The sequence below is a fragment of the Trichomycterus rosablanca genome, chromosome 3 (assembly GCF_030014385.1).
Source record: "Trichomycterus rosablanca isolate fTriRos1 chromosome 3, fTriRos1.hap1, whole genome shotgun sequence".
Taxonomy (NCBI): Eukaryota; Metazoa; Chordata; class Actinopteri; order Siluriformes; family Trichomycteridae; genus Trichomycterus; species Trichomycterus rosablanca.
The window spans coordinates 49404754-49422312 of NC_085990.1; the positions used below are offsets into that span (position 1 = coordinate 49404754).

Consider the following 17559-nt stretch of genomic DNA (forward strand, 5'->3'; position numbering starts at 1 on the left):
AAATCCGGTCCGACTTGTCCACTCCACTTTCCAGGAAAAAATGCAGCTTTGGAATGAAGTCAGATCAGGCAATCATGCTGTGTTTTAGTGTCTCTCTCTCTCTCTCTCTCTCTCTAAACAGCTAAAGTTACTCAAAAGATGTCTGTTAAACAAATACTATGGCTCAGTCAGGAAGTCAAAATAATTTTCTTGTTTTTGAAGCACTGTACTTGTAACCGTAGTGTTGGGAGAGACACACTGACTGACCAACAGTTAACCGAAATAACATTTCCATCTGCATCCTCAGGTCCTGTTTGGTGTTGTGTGTTGTCTGAGTGGTGTTGTAGTTATACAGATACTTGTTTGTACAATGTAAATCTCTGTAGTGTGTACTATTACTTTTGACTTTTTTGATTCATGTCACTTGCTACTGAGGCCTTAATTTCCTTCGGGATTAATAAAGTATCCATCCATCCATCCATCCATCCAGATCTGTGTATATTCATGTATGTGAAAGACAGGAAAGTGAAAAGCACTGATAACAAGGAGCAGTCAACCGCATACAGGAGGTAAAAATACTGAGGGTAGTACCAGAAACACCATGACAGCAGTGGGAATGGGGGAAAGCGAGAAAGTCTTGGGTTAAATTCCCAGTTTGAGCAATCTGGGTCCTTTCTGTGTGGAGTTTGCATGTTCTTCCCTTGTCCAAGGAATTTTCCTCCGGGAGCTCCGGTTTTCTCCCACAGTACAAAGACGTGTAAGTGAATTAGAGGTATAAAATTGTCCATGACTGTGTTTGATATTAAACTTGAACTGATAAATCTTGTGTAACCAGTAACTACCTGTCCTGTCATGTATGTTCCAAAAGTGTGTAAAACATGGCGTTAAAATCCTAATAAATAAGAAACAAAGACCCATCACTATTGCTTCCTGCCATGGAAATGACCCATGGGTTATCATGGCCATCCATCCATCCATTACAGGCAGCTTCTACAAGAGAGAAGTTTTGTCCCAGTATAAGCTTTTACTTTTCTAAAACTGGATTGTAACTGGAATGTGGTATAGCAGGAGCTGAACGTGAGGAAACAGATTAACAGCTAAAATGGGTTAATAGTTCTGCCTTGCTTCTTTTATGAGACATGATGCTGGATGCCAAGGCCCAAGTTTAATTTAGCTGCTCCTCTGACAGCTTTTTCAACACTTTCTAATCAGAAACAATTTAATTAGGCCCCTCGTGTCCTAAGCTGCGCTATATCATCGCTGCGACCTGAACAGTTACGCTGTCAAAATGTTCGCACCCCTTTCTCTCCTGCTTTTAATTTCACATCCCGCTACCCTTCGACCCTCTTTTCTTCTCTTTCAACGTCCTCTCATTTCTCTTTCCTTTTCTGTAGGTAATCTGGACCTGACCGGCCCGAAGCAGGTGTTTAAGGCTGAGAATAATCCCTGGGTGACTCCCATAGCGGATCAGTTTCAGTTGGGTGTCTCCCACGTCTTTGAATACGTGCGCTCCGAGACCTACAAGTAGTAAGTAAACCTGTCGCCATGCGGGGCTCTCAGATTCTCATCAGTGTAAATATGTAGGATGCTCAGGGAGTTTAACTGTTTGAAAGTGTGTGTGTGTGTGTGTGTGTGTGTGTGTGTGTGTGTGTGTGTGTGTGTGTGTGTGTGTGTGTGTGTGTGTAGTGATATACATTAGGAAGTGTATTTAACTTCACTATCTAGAATAGAAAAATGCCCTAAGCCCTCAAGTTCTTGCACAGCACAACCTGTTATGGTCATAATGCAGTCAGTCAGTTGGCAGTTCCTAATTTGTTGGACTTTGAAGCCCTAGAATAAATTTTTGATTCAGATTGGTTGTATAAAACGTGGTACTGCATTCACCACAAGGTAATTTGATGACTTGATACACAGTAAACTTTATAAAACTGTTTTATGTAGTAAGTCTCCTGCTTACATGTCTGTCTGTTATTAAATATACAGTGGATGGATGGGCGCCCAGGTGGCGCAGTGGGATATTCCGCTAGCACACCAGCACCGAGTTTCTGAACTCCTCGGTTCGAAACTCAATGTTGCCACCGGTCGGCTGGGCGCCATCTGGCTGGCATAATTGGCAGTGCCTGCAGCAGATACTAATTGGCCACCGTATCTGCAGAGTGGGGGCCGGACTATGGCTGCCCCCGGAATCGCATACTTCCATACTCGATACTACGCGAAATGAGTACGCGAGAGCGGTTAGTATGTCCGAATACATAGTACACATAAAAAGGTACGCGAGAAGTACCCGGATGACCTACTTATTGGGCAGCCATGTTTGAGTATGCAAGCGATGCACACTTGTGGTCCGCTAATGTATCCCATAATGCGACTGGAGCTGCGTAGGCGTTCGAAGCGAAAGAAGAAACAAGAAAGCTAGCGGAAAACGGAGAGTCCTCTGTGCACAAGTGTAAGTAAGATAAATAAAATAAAATTTTTAAAGACGATAAATATCCAAAATTTTGGCGAGTGGTGTTTGTAATGAGTCTGTAACTATGGTGATATTACGTCCTCACATCATCACTTGACGTTGGTAAGATGGCGGATGTAGTACGTAGCGGTGTTGTGTGCAGTTGTACACAACACCTAGTGGTACACAACACCTAGGGCAGTTGTAGCCTAGTGGTTAAGGTACTGGTCCAGGAATCAGAAAGTTGCGGGTTGAAGCCTCACCACTGCCAGGTTGCCTCTGTTGGGCCCTTAAGCAAGGCCCTTAACCCTCAATTGCTCAGACTGTATACTGTCACAGTCCTGTAAGTCGCTTTGGACAAAAGCGTCTGCTAAATGCTGAAAATGTAAATGTGTGCATACTGCATACTTCTGTACTGAAAGTATGTACTTCTTTACCGGCCGAGTAGTGCATACTTCCTCCAATCTAGTACGTACTCTGTAAGTATGCGATTCCGGACGCAGCTCATGTGTGGGTGGGTGGTGTCTTCATACGCTGTGTAAGGACCCTGATTGGCGGAAGAGACGCCTGTGCAGAATGCAGGGGCGAGAAGAGGAGGCTGTACACGTGTCGGAAGAGGCGTGTACAGCGACGTGCTCTCCTCAGATACAATCTGGTATCTCTCAGCAGCGGAAGACAAAATTGAGTGCGCTAAATCGGGAGGAAAATGAGGAGAAAATGCATAACGATATACTTTTGTACATTTGGAGATCCACAGACTGTTCCTTCAACTTAATGGCACAGAAACATGGTATTGCAAGCAACACAGGATGGTAACCCACCATTAAATATACATAAGGCCTTACCTAATTCACGGCCATAAAAACCATAAATTAGCCGTTTCCCATGTAAAATTCAAGGTTTGTGTTTAGCAATTTAACAAATGTTCAAGTTTCTCACATTTAATGGTTATTTTGCACTATGAGGGACGGCACAGGGGCTGAGTGGGTAGCACCGTCGCCTCACAGCAAGAAAGTCCTGGGTTCCGGGTTTGCATTCTCTCCCCGTGTCCACGTGGGTTTCCTCCGGGTGCTCCGGTTTCCTCCCACAGTCCAAAAACATGCAGCCAGGCTAATTGGAGACACTGAATTGTCCTATAGGTACCGAGCCACTAGGATGCATAAACCAGTGCGTTGTAGTGCCGGTCCCAAGCCCAGATAAATAGGGAGGGTCGTGTCAGGAAGGGCGTCCGGCGTAAAAACTGTGCCAAATCAATAATGCGAATGACGATCCGCCAGCGACCCCTAACGGGAGCAGCCGAGGAATAAGAATGGTTAATTTGCACTATGAGGTGCCCTAGCAAACCTACAGCAATTCAGTTAGCAATCGATTAGTCAAAATGTCCAAGATGTCGAAGTGTAAAGCAGTTAAAAACACGACTCGGGTAACCGTCGCTGGATGTTCTAGGTTTACATTCAACTATTAAAGTAGCTGTGCTGTGTGTTGTAGCTTCCATTTATTCTATCATTCAATGTATAAGTGTGATTTTGAAGGTTTCAGTGACTGACTGCTAAGTCTGCACTTATTACTTGATAAATTGAAATTTCTGGATTTAGTGAGAGCTGTCTGTAGTTCTGATCAATTTCAAAGCTGATGGGTGTAAAACTGCAGGACGCTTGTTAGGCTAATTTAGTCAAACATCTTCAGTATCAGGGTCATAAATAGATCCATCTCATAAAGATGGATCTATTTATCTGTCTTTGACAGCTCAGTCTTGATTTTCTTATTGAGTAATGCCAAGGCATCAGACTCAGCAGTCTTCCTGTAGTCTGTAATGATTTATTATTCCTTGAAAATATGTATATTTTTAACTGGCTCTGATATGATGCAGGAATAAAATGGCCTCCTTATGCCACTTCAGACTTTCTAGAGGGTGTTTACATCTATAAGATAAAATGCAGTGTGCATACAGTGGTACCTTGAAACTCTACGTCATTTGGTTCTGGGAGTGGCATCGAGTTTAAAAGACGTTGAGTTTCAAGGTATTTTTTCCCATAAGGATGTTTGGGAAACCTGTTAATGTGTCCCATGGTCATGTGGAACTGCATATATTTTAGGCTAATGTAAAATAATGGGGTTTTGACACTTACACACTGAAAATAACACAAATATAATATAAAATACTGACAAAGAATTAAAAAACAGTTTACCTGCATTTTACCTTTACCTCTTTATTGTTTCCTTATGCGTCTTAGTCGTGGAGATGCTTGATCTTGGAATGCCGTATTCCTTAACAGGTTCAGTAAAGGCGCATTCACATATGAAGCGGTGCACAAAGCTTAACGTGACTTATTGTACTAAAACAACAAGCAGGGAATTTCATCAGTGGAGAGAACTTATGATCAGTAATAATTAAGAGAGGTTTAGTGCTCCTGTGTCGATCTCTTAATACATTGTCACGTTGTAAGTGTTTTAGACTCTCGGAAAAGGTGATTCTTACAATTTCTCAGAAGCTTTGGAATCAGAATCAGAATCACTTTATTTCGCCAGGTATGTTACACATACGAGGAATTTGCTTTGGTGATACACACAATGATACACACAATAGTCCACACAGTAGTACACACAATACACATAATAGTACAGATAATTACACATGTATGACATGTAACATAGAACATATTTAACAGACCCGACAGCACACGGACTGTTAACCAGTATTTACCATAATTTGCCCAAGAGAACAACTTTGGTTAAAAAGTGTTACAGCTCTGGGGAAAAAGCTGTTAGCGTGTCTGGATGTTTTTGTTTTTATTGTCCTGAGTCTTCTGCCAGATGGAAGAAGTTGAAAAAGGTGATTTCCAGGATGAGAGGGGTCTGCTGTAATTTTGCCGGCACGCTTCAGCACTCTGCTGAGCTGTAACACAAGTTTAAAAGTGAAACAGTGAGGAAAATCCAGATAAACACAGACACACGTGGAGCTTTCAGACTGGATTTTTATTTTATTTCACACAAATGCAGATTCGTCTCATATTCGCACTTTGATGACGAGCGCTGAAGTAGCAGTCGCACACACCTCGAGTTTAAGGCTACAAATTCAAGATTTCGAGTTAAGGGGACGTCAAAGTACGAGGTACCACTGTATAATGGCCTCTGATGGGATAAAACAAGCATTCTCCAGTTTATTTTCATACATGGTGGATTCAAAGTACCCTTGCCCCACAGTGCCCATTTATCCATTTAATTTCGAAGGGATATCCAAAACTGCTTCCAGTTGGAGCCATTAAAGTTTAACGGTGGCTTCTTTGTTTGCTGGACAGCTAAGAACCTGCTACTGTCCGAATAAACAAGTAAAACTTCAAGATATCCAAAATTCGTTCTGGGGACCTTTCAAAGTGCTTGTGGAGTCTGTTGTTGCCTTAACACAGTAATACTTAATACTGCTAGCACTGAAGAGATCCGATATGCACGGCTCCACCAGCCAGTTCAGCTCTGTGTGCTACAGCAGATGAGCTGTTAAAACAAAGCTTCAGCTCACGGTTATTTCTACTTTGACCAGGCCAATGGACTGAGGTTAACAAGTGTGTGTGTGTGAGAGAGTTTGAGGATACAGCAACGATATGTATTGTGTGTATGTGTGTCCTGTTATACACGTGTTAACAGGATGTGAAGCTCGGACTCGTGATATGTCCGAGGCTTAACAGTTTCATTCACACCTGCCTAAAAGTCCTTCAGCTCAAACAGCACCGGGGATCACGTCTCTCAGACTGTTTTCATCTCATTTAAACTCTTTTACACTTTTACTCTTTGCCTTTTTTTCTTTTAATTAGCCGTTCTCACTCCTTATTTTGTCTTTCTCAGCTTTCATCAGTATTTTACATAAGCACTCATTGTCAGGCAGCAATTAATACAAATACCTGTTCTTCAATGGTCAGGACTCTCCCAGGACCACCACAGAGCAGGTATTATTTAGGTGGTGGATCATTCTCAGCACTGCAGTGACACTGACATGGTGGTGGTGTGTTAGTGTGTGTTGTGCTGGTATGAGTGGATCAGACACAGCAGCGCTGCTGGAGTTTTTAAATACCGTGTCCACTCACTGTCCACTCTATTAGACACTCCTACCTAGTTGGTCCACCTTGTAGATGTGAAGTCAGAGACGATCGCTCATCTATTGCTGCTGTTTGAGTCGGTCATCTTCTAGACCTTCATCAGTGGTCACAGGACGCTGGCCACGGGGTACTGTTGGCTGGATGTTTTTGGTTGGTGGACTATTCTCAGTCCAGCAGTGACAGTGAGATGTTTAAAAACTCCAGCAGCAATAATGTGTCTGATCCACTCATACCAGCACAACACACACCAACACACCACCACCATGTCAGTGTCACTGCAGTACTGAGAATGATCCACCACCCAAATGAAACCTGCTCTGTGGTGGTCCTGTGAGAGTCCTGACCATTGAAGAACAGCATGAAAGGGGGATAACAAAGCATGCAGAATAACAGATGAACTACAGTCAGTAATTGTAGAACTACAAAGTGCTTCTATATGGTAAGTGGAGCTGATAAAATGGACAGTGAGTGTAGTAACAAGGATGTGGTTTTAATGTTATGTTTGATCTTGGTTGGAACTGAGAACCCAAATTACAGGGAGATTTTTTTTGACCTGGCTTTAAAATTTGCACTGTTGACCAATAACACAACTGATTGACTGTTGACCACTGAAAAGATGCTACACTGGGTTTAAAAGTATCTGTAGCAGGGCACCCACTGTGTCTTACCTGACTGTAAATAATAACCTAAAAAAAAAAGCCTTTTTACAATCCATGTTACGCGTCATGGTAAAACATCAAGCACGATTTAAACTGCCACAAGCGTAAGTGCTGCCTTGTGAAAAAGAAGCTTTTCTTTGTTCACGTGAACAACACCACATTTCAGTTTGGAAACTTTTTTGCATCAGCCTTTTAGCCTACACTCTCGTAATCTAAAATGAATGTGAAGAAAAGCACACAGGTTCAGTCAGGTTGGAATTTATGCTAGACCTGTTTTTGTTGGTTCTTTGTTGGTATCACCCAGGCACATTAAATTTTTTTAACCTTGGCAAGAGTTTAGGTACAGTCCAAGTAGCCCTTAAGATGCTGTATGTATATTTGTGACACAGCAGATGTTGTCATATTTTTTGGAAAACCACAGCAAACTTATGAAAGGAAGTCAAACATGTGAAATCATATGTATCTATCTATCCATCCATCCATCCATCCATCCATCCATCTGTCTGACTGCCTGCCCATCTATCTATCCATCTGTCCATCTGTCTGACTGCCCATCTATCTGTCCATCTGTCTGACTGCCTATCCATCCATCCATCCATCCATCCATTTATCCAACTGTCTGACTGCCCATCTATCTACCCATCCATTTATCCAACTGTCTGACTGCCCATCTATCTATCTATCCATTTATCCAACTGTCTGACTGCCCATCTATCTATCCATCCATTTATCCAACTGTCTGACTGCCCATCTATCTACCCATCCATTTATTCAACTGTCTGACTGCCCATCTATCTATCTATCCATTTATCCAACTGTCTGACTGCCCATCTATCTATCCATCCATTTATCCAACTGTCTGACTGCCCATCTATCTACCCATCCATTTATCCAACTGTCTGACTGCCCATCTATCTACCCATCCATTTATCCAACTGTCTGACTGCCCATCTATCTACCCATCAATTTATTAAACTGTCTGACTGCCCATCTATCTACCCATCCATTTATTCAACTGTCTGACTGCCCATCTATCTATCTATCAATTTATCCAACTGTCTGACTGCCCATCTATCTACCCATCCATTTATCCAACTGTCTGACTGCCCATCTATCTATCTACCCATCCATTTATCCAACTGTCTGACTGCCCATCTATCTACCCATCCATTTATCCAACTGTCTGACTGCCCATCTATCTACCCATCCATTTATCCATCTGTCTGACTGCCCATCTATCTATCCATCCATTTATCCGTTTGTCTATCCGTCTGTCTGTCTATCTATCTATCTATCTATCTATCTATCTATCCATACACCTGTCTGTCTGTCTATCTGTTTATCAGTCTATCTAATCTATCTAATCTATCTATCTATCTATCTATCTATCTATCTATCTATCTATCTATCTATCTATCTATCTATCTATCTATCCATACACCTGTCTGTCTGTCTATCTGTTTATCAGTCTATCTATCTATCTATCTATCTATCTATCTATCTATCTATCTATCTATCTATCTATCTATACACCTGTCTGTCTGTCTATCTGTTTATCAGTCTATCTATCTATCTATCTATCTATCTATCTATCTATCTATCTATCTATCTATCCATACACCTGTCTGTCTGTCTATCTGTTTATCAGTCTATCTATCTATCTATCTATCTATCTATCTATCTATCTATCTATCTATCTATCTATCTATCTATACACCTGTCTGTCTGTCTATCTGTTTATCAGTCTATCTATCTATCTATCTATCTATCTATCTATCTATCTATCTATCTATCTATCTATCTATCTATCTATACACCTGTCTGTCTGTCTATCTGTTTATCAGTCTATCTATCTATCTATCTATCTATCTATCTATCTATCTATCTATCTATCTATCTATCTATCTATCTATCTATCTATCTATCTATCTACCCACCCACCCATCCATTTATCCATCTGTCTGACTGCCCATCTATCTATCCATCCATTTATCCATGTTTGTCTATCTGTCTGTTTGTCTATCTATCCGTCTGTCTGTCTGTCTATCTATCTATCTATCTATCTATCTATCTATCTATCTATCTATCTATCTATCTATCTATCCATACACCTGTCTGTCTGTCTATCTGTTTATCAGTCTATCTATCTATCTATCTATCTATCTATCTATCTATCTATCTATCTATCTATCTATCTATCTATCTATACACCTGTCTGTCTGTCTATCTGTTTATCAGTCTATCTATCTATCTATCTATCTATCTATCTATCTATCTATCTATCTATCTATCTATCTATCTATCTATACACCTGTCTGTCTGTCTATCTGTTTATCAGTCTATCTATCTATCTATCTATCTATCTATCTATCTATCTATCTATCTATCTATCTATCTATCTACCCACCCACCCATCCATTTATCCATCTGTCTGACTGCCCATCTATCTATCCATCCATTTATCCATGTTTGTCTATCTGTCTGTTTGTCTATCTATCCGTCTGTCTGTCTGTCTATCTATCTATCTATCTATCTATCTATCTATCTATCCATACACCTGTCTGTCTGTCTATCTGTTTATCAGTCTATCTATCTGTCTGTCTGTCTGTCTGTCTGTCTATATCTATCTATCTATCTATCTATCTATCTATCTATCCATACACCTGTCTGTCTGTCTATATCTATCTATCTATCTATCTATCTATCTATCCATACACCTGTCTGTCTGTCTGTCTGTCTGTCTGTCTGTCTGTCTGTCTGTCTATCTATCTATCTATCTATCTATCTATCTATCTATCTATCTATCTATCTATCTATCTATCTATCTATCTATCTATCTATCTATCTATCTAGCTCAAGTTCTAGACGACTAGTTTATTGTTAATGTGGCTTGAACCATCAGTCCTGTACCTTAACTACTGAGTAACCATTAACTTCTAACTTTTCTGCTTGGCATATTTTTATTTAAAAATTTCAAGTGTTTATTTAGTCAATAAAAAGTAAAAGTTCTGACATGGACGTGTGCTGTTAAACTAACAACATGTGCTTATAGAACTTATACATCAGTTGTCAGTTTAGGAGTGAAAATATATAAATGTTTGCTCCAGTGATTTATCTCCTCCTCTCCTCCCCTTCCTCTTCTCTCTGGTGAAAAGGGGTTGGAAGTCTCATCGCAGTAGGGATTGCTTTGGTAGAGGGGGGCTCTGCATGTATATTTCATGGGGTGGCTTGTTAACCTGACAGAGGGATTTTTGGGCTGACTGACAGTGTGAAAGAGCAACTGCTTGCTCATAATGCATTAACATATGGTAAAGCCTGCCTCACCACCATCTTTTATTCATCCTCTCCTCTAAACACTTGTTGATAGCAAGCGGCCAAGGCGAACGCTACAAATACAACAAATACAAAGAGATTGCTCCTTTTCATATGTATTTTTTTTTTTCTTTTTTATTCTAAGTTGTATTCAGTTCAAAACTGATTTATATTTAAATTTGATCTCAGTGGTACACAGTGGTAACCTGGCAGTCATTAGCAGAGATCTTATTTAAGGGCACGCATGCTTTAAAATAAACCAATTATGTCTGATTAACATTTGAACAAACATACAAACATAAACTAGAAGATATCAGAGTATGCTGTTTTAATGACTACTGGATTATTTGGGTAATTATTATTGGATTATTAGAGTGCAGACAAACCCACTAAGCCTCCAAACCCACAAACCCACTAAGCCTGCATTAAACATAATTTTTTTTGTAAAACCCACGCTATACAGTGCTCCTTACATTTACTTTGACTTTTATTTGATTGCAGACAGGATGAACCTGAGATATTTCATGTTTTATCTGCTCAACTTTATTTCATTTATTAATAAACATCCATTCCTGCATTTCAGGCCTGCAACACATTCTAAAAAAAGTTGGGACAGTAAAGCATTTACCACTTTGTAATGTTGCCAGTCCTTTTCACTACATTTAAAAGACGTTTTGGCACCAAAGAGACCAAGTGATTTAATGTTTCAGCTTTTATTTTGTCTCGTTCTCCCTGCAAACACGTCTTAAGATGTGCAACAGTACGGGGTCGTCGTCGCATTTTTCCCCCACACGTTCTCTATTGGGGACAGGTCAGGACTGCAGTCAGGCCAGTCCAGTACCCGTACCCTCGCAGACCTGCCAATATGTACGCATTTTGCGTAACGGGCACGCATTTTGACCTCCTAGTACGCTTGTACGATTCCATGTTCTAAAGTACGCATATCATTTGATCTCGCATTTCGCCACTTTCAGTCAAGTTGTTACCAGGTTGTCACTAAAGTTGATTCCGCCGCTGAGCCACAGAGATCTGCGCGTAAGCTGAGTGCTTTCGGCCAATCAGTGCTTCATTTTCACCCAACCGCCCCGCCTCGCCTAGCTTCGCGCTTCTGTCAGGGACCGTATTAATGATGAGACCCGCCACTGACTGCAGTACGAATGGGACTTCTCGCAACGCGAATCATGGTGTCCATTCAGGGATAAAGTCCCGCCCTTCAACAAAAAGAGCCAATCAGCTTGCTGCTTGTGCCGAGAGCGTAGGGAGGTCAGCGTGCTAGTGGCGTTTTTTGTGCATTATTGAGAAAGACGCTACAAACTGTTCATGAGGTTTTTGTCAGATTTTATCAACGATGTAAAATATGTTGTTCAAATGGTAATCCCATTTTGCCCGTTGGCTCATAACATTGAAAAGGTAAAAAAATTAAGACGTTAAGTTAGCCCAATATTAACCCGACGGTGTTGTTAATCACTCGTCAAGATTACAAGGTTCATCTATTCAATATGAGTTTTTTACACAGAGACTTTCAGTGACACTACTTAAAAAAGCCAAATCTGCAACCTTTAACAAGTTAACAAATGCAACTGTCTAAACATTATGCATGATAAATTTGAATGTTCTTTTGTTGTTTGTACATAGAAAACTGATTTTATTTATTTATTTACAAAGAATGTCTTCAGTTTACTTTCATTTCTGACATTTTTGGGTGATTTGTACTCATAAAATTCTTTCAAGGTTGGCAGGTCTGCCCTCTTCTTCCACAGCCATGCCTTTGTAATGTGTGCAGCAGGTGGTTTTGCATCGTCTTGTTGAAAAATGCTGGACGTCCCTGGAAAAGACGACGTCTTGAAGGCAGCACATGTTGCTCTAAGATCTCAATGTACTTTTCTGCATTAATGCTGCATCACAGAAGTGTAAATGACCTTTGCCAAGGGCACTGACACGCCCACATACCATGACAGACCCTGGCTTTTGGACTTGTTGCTGATAAGTCTGGACGGTCCTTTGTGTCTTTGGTCCGGAGCACACAGTGTTAATTTTTTTCCAAAAAAGACCTGGAATGCTGATTCATCTGACCACAATACACATTTCCACTGTGTGATGGTCCATCTTAGATGCCTCCGAGCCCATAGAAGTCGACGCCGCTTTTGGTTAACATAAGGCTTCTTTTTTGCACAGTAAAGTTTAAGTATCATTTGTGCAGTAACTCTGTATTGTAGAGCTTGATAAAGGTTTGATAAACTAATCCCTCACCCATGTGGTTATATCAGCTATTGTTGAGTGGTGGTTCTTGATGCCGTATGAGGGATGGAAGATCACGGGCGTTCAGGTTAAGCTTGTGCTCTTGGACTTTACGCTCTGAAATTCCTCCCGATTCCATGAATGGTTTAATGATATTCTGCACTGTAGAGGGAGAAATATGCAAATCCCTTCCAATCTTTCTTTGAGGTTCATTGTTTTGAAACATTTCAATCATTTTCTCACACATTTGTTGGTAAACTGGATCCTCTGATCATCTTTCCTAAATGCTGCTTTTGTACCAAACCATGATCACAATCACCTGTTGACATTACATGTTTAAAATCACATCACATCATTATTTCGTTTTTTCCACCTCATTACTAGCCCTAAATTGTCCCTCCTAATGTGTTGCAGACCTGAAATGCAGGAATGGATGTTTATTAATAAATGAAATGAAGTTGAGCAGATAAAACATGAAATATCTCAGGTTCATCCTGTCTGACATCAAATAAAAGTCAAAGTAAATGTAAGGAGCACTGCATTTTTATTTTATTTTATTTTATTTTATTATTCGCATTTTCCATACTGTCCCAACTTCTTCTGATTTGGGGTTGTACATGGAACATCAGATTTTGCACAAACTTGTGGAGTCTCTGCACATGCATGCTTCTGTTAAATACTAAGATTTTTAAAGGTTCCACTTTGTTATGCTGATTATATGGTTCTTAATGGAAAACATTATCTTGATTTTGGAATAAAAGGTATGGAAGAAGCATTTTTTTTTTTACCAGTGGTCTCAGACCTTTGGCACCCACTGTTTATTCTATGCACAATAGCCTCTTTGTGCTTATGATTACTGAGTATTGGCTAAGGAGGTTAGGGAGGTGAGGAGCACCCCATCCTTTCTCATTAGCCCAGGCTCATAGACAGCTCTCCAGGCCTTGCTTCCACACCTCCACGGTCTCCTATTGGTTATCAGTCAGAGGCCTCATTAACGGCCTCTCACCTTAAAAACACAAATCCACAGCCTCCTCACCACGTCTCTCCGTACAGGAAAAACTGAGAAAACCAACCGCTGCTTACCACACAATTAATTATTCATTACGAAGACGATGCCAAAGCGTGCATCACGACATGGCATAATAGTATCTCCCATAAACCTTCTACAGAGAGTCCCGTCGTTATTAGAATGATGCATCTTTTGTTGGTTCGTGGGGAGAAACAATTCCAGCGGCTATTAATCCTTTAATACACTGTGGTTATGATGAGCTAAGTGGAATATCAGTGGAATATCTACATTCCACTCCAGCAGCACACAGCGCAGGTCAGCAAACAATACGCTTCATCACCATTGATAAAGTTATATCTAATACTGCTGGCATCGGGGGAGCAATTACTTTTGAACTGCTCTCTGGATCTTGTCATGCGTCTTCATTATTGTCATTTAAGTCTCATCGAGCCTGGCCATGGATTTCCACTGGCTGTGTGAGAGTGGATTGTGCTTCAGACTGAGCGGAGTGTCATGGCTCCATGCTTTTTAAATACGTTATCTGATCTGTATAGTGGCTGAGGTGGGAAGTGATTATCTGCCAGCTTTAATGGGTGGGAATGCTATAATTCGTGTCTTTTCTGATCCTGTCCTTTTAGCCTTCAAGTGCTTCCTCTAACTTACTTTCCTTCCAGGTTCCTCTCTAGCAGACACTAATAATAATAATCTGTGTAATTTATTTGACAGACACTATATGTTGTTAGATTTGCCTTTAATTTGTCACACGCATATATACCGATCAGCCATAACATTAAAACCACCCCCTTGTTTCTACACTCACTGTCCATTTTATCAGCTCCACTTACCATATAGAAGCACTTTGTAGTTCTACAATTACTGACTGTAGTCCATCTGTTTCTCTACATGCTTTATCCCCCTTTCATGCTGTTCTTCAATGGTCAGGACCCCCACAGGACCACTACAGAGCAGGTATTATTTAGGTGATGGATCATTCTCAGCACTGCAGTGACACTCCAGTGCTCCTGGAGTTTTTAAATACCGTGTCCACTCACTGTCCACTCTATTAGACACTCCTACCTAGTTGGTCCACCTTGTAGATGTGAAGTCAGAGACGATCGCTCATCTATTGCTGCTGTTTGAGTCGGTCATCTTCTAGACCTTCATCAGTGGTCACAGGACGCTGCCCACGGGGAGCTGTTGGCTGGATATTTTTGGTTGGTGGACGATTCTCAGTCCAGCACTGACAGTGAGGTGTTTAAAAACTCCAGCAGCGCTGCTGTGTCTGATCCACTCATACCAGCACAACACACACTAACACACCACCACCATGTCAGTGTCACTGCAGTGCTGAGAATGATCCACCACCTAAATAATACCTACTCTGTAGTGGTCCTGTGGGGGTCCTGACCATTGAAGAACAGGGTGAAAGCAGGTTAAAAAAGTATTTAGAGAAACAGATGGACTACAGTCAGTAATTGTAGAACTACAAAGTGCTTCTATATGGTAAGTGGAGCTGATAAAATGGACAGTGAGTGTAGAAACAAGGAGGTGGTTTTAATATTATGGCTGATCAGTTTATACTGTCACAGTACTGTAAGTTGCTTTGGATAAAATCGTCTGCTAAATGCTGAGTCCCACATACGGAGCTACACACTCACTCTCACTTCTGTAACACATTCATATACAATGAGCAGTCGCATCCCAAACACACACACACACACACACACACACACACACACACACACTTGTGCTCGAGCAATCTGTGTACAGACACAATAGGCAGTAACTGAGAGTAATTAACCCGAGTGGGTTTGAGTAACCCAGAGGAATCACATGGCCACATCAGGAATCAGATTCCGTGAAGTGGGCAGCCCCAGCTCTGGGTTTTAATTGGATCTAAATGCTCGCTGGGGTTCACTGGAATGTGAAATCTTTTTGTTTATACTGAGGCAGAGTAGCAGATCCATGCTTTTTAAGTAATAAGTCCACTTTCTATTGATCTGGGATCAGGAATCCAGTTGAACTGACTGTACAGAACTGTTGCTCTGAGAGTGCACAGTCAGTCATGGTTAGAAGAAAAGCTGCTAAATTACAGTTTATAAAACACCCTGTTTACACTGGTTTTATGTGACGTTGATAGGACTGTGGTAGCATAGTGGGTAGAGCTGTGGGCTATCAATCGAAAGATTGTCAATTCAAATCCACGTTCTGCTTTACAGTCACTGTTGGGCCCGTGAGCAAGGCCTTTAACCCTGTCTGCTCCAGGGGCGCCGTACAATAGCTGACCCTGCGCTCTGACCCCAGCTTCCAAACAAACTGGGATATGCAGAAAAGTTATTTAATTGTTTTGTACATGTGCATCAGCCATAACATTAAAATCACCTCCTTGTTTCTACACACACTGTCCATTTTATCAGCTCCACTTACCATATAGAAGCACTTTGTAGTTCTACAATTACTGACTGTAGTCCATCTGTTTCTCTACCTACTTTTTAGCCTGCTTTCACCCTGTTCTTCAATGGTCAGGACCCCCACAGGACCACCACAGAGCAGGTATTATTTAGGTGGTGGATGATTCTCAGCACTGCAGTGACACTGACACATGGTGGTGGTGTGTTAGTGTTTGTTGTGCTGGTATGAGTGGATCAGACACAGCAGCACTGCTGGAGTTTTTAAATACCGTGTCCACTCACTGTCCTTTGTGTGTCTATTAGACACTCCTACCTAGTTGGTCCACCTTGTAGATGTAAAGTCAGAGACCATCGCTCATCTATTGCTGCTGTTTGAGTCGGTCATCTTCTAGACCTTCATCAGTGGTCACAGGACGCTGCACACGAGGCGCTGTTGGCTGGATATATGTTTGGTTGCTGGACTATTCTCAGTCCAGCAGTGACATTGAGGTGTTTAAAAACTCCAGCAGCACTGCTGTGTCTCATCCACTCATACCAGCACAACACACACTAACACACCACCACCATGTCAGTGTCACTGCAGTGCTGAGAATGATCCACCACCTAAATAATACCTGCTCTGTGGTGGTCCTGTGGGGGTCCTGAGCATTGAAGAACAGCATGAAAGGGGGCTAACAAAGCATGCAGTGTCTAATAGAGTGGACAGTGAGTGTACACGTTATTTAAAAACTGCAGCAGCACTGGTTGTGTCTTATCTACTCATACCAGCACAACACACACTAACACACCAACACATTTATTTATTTAATTTACGTATTTAGGGATCACCACGGCAGATCTGGTCCACACGCTTGACTTGGAACAGTCTTTGTGCTGGATGTCTTCTTTGGTGCAACCTTCTTATTTTTATCCGGGCTTGGGACCAGTACAGAGAGTGCACTGACAAGTGTCTGGTCATAACAAGTAATTACAACCAACCCGACATATAATACATCCCTGACTGTGTCACCCACAATTGTGACCGAGTAGACATTGCCATGCACCTTTTCGGCACACACCGACACTTTTATCCGAAGTGCCTTACAGTTGTGACAGTATACAGTCTAAGCAATTCAGAGTTAAGGGCCTTGTTTAAGGGCCCAACAGTGGTGGGGTTTGAACCAGCAATATTTTGCCTACTAGTACAGTACCTTAACCGCATGGCTACAACTGCCATTTGGCTCATCAATGAATAAAACCTAATAAAATCCACATATATTTACACATAAATTATGTCATTAAATCGTATATGTTAATGAACGTCATTTTGAAGCCGTCCTGCAGTGGCGTGGCTTTCACCACAGTTGGTGTGAGACCAGTCTTTAATGCTAATGCAGACGTAACGCTGTAGCTCATCTGGACTGTCTAGGTCTTC

General features: G+C 41.3%; 1 protein-coding gene across 2 annotated transcripts in view; it reads left to right on the top strand.

The window, feature by feature from the left end:
* Window positions 1–17559, top strand: part of rsu1 (Ras suppressor protein 1) — a 65724-nt gene that overhangs the window by 37819 nt on the left and 10346 nt on the right. For both annotated transcript variants that reach the window (XM_062991411.1, XM_062991412.1), the window contains exon 8: window positions 1374–1506. In XM_062991411.1, the coding sequence (XP_062847481.1) occupies window positions 1374–1506 (133 nt within the window). The remainder of the gene's footprint in view (window positions 1–1373; window positions 1507–17559) is intronic.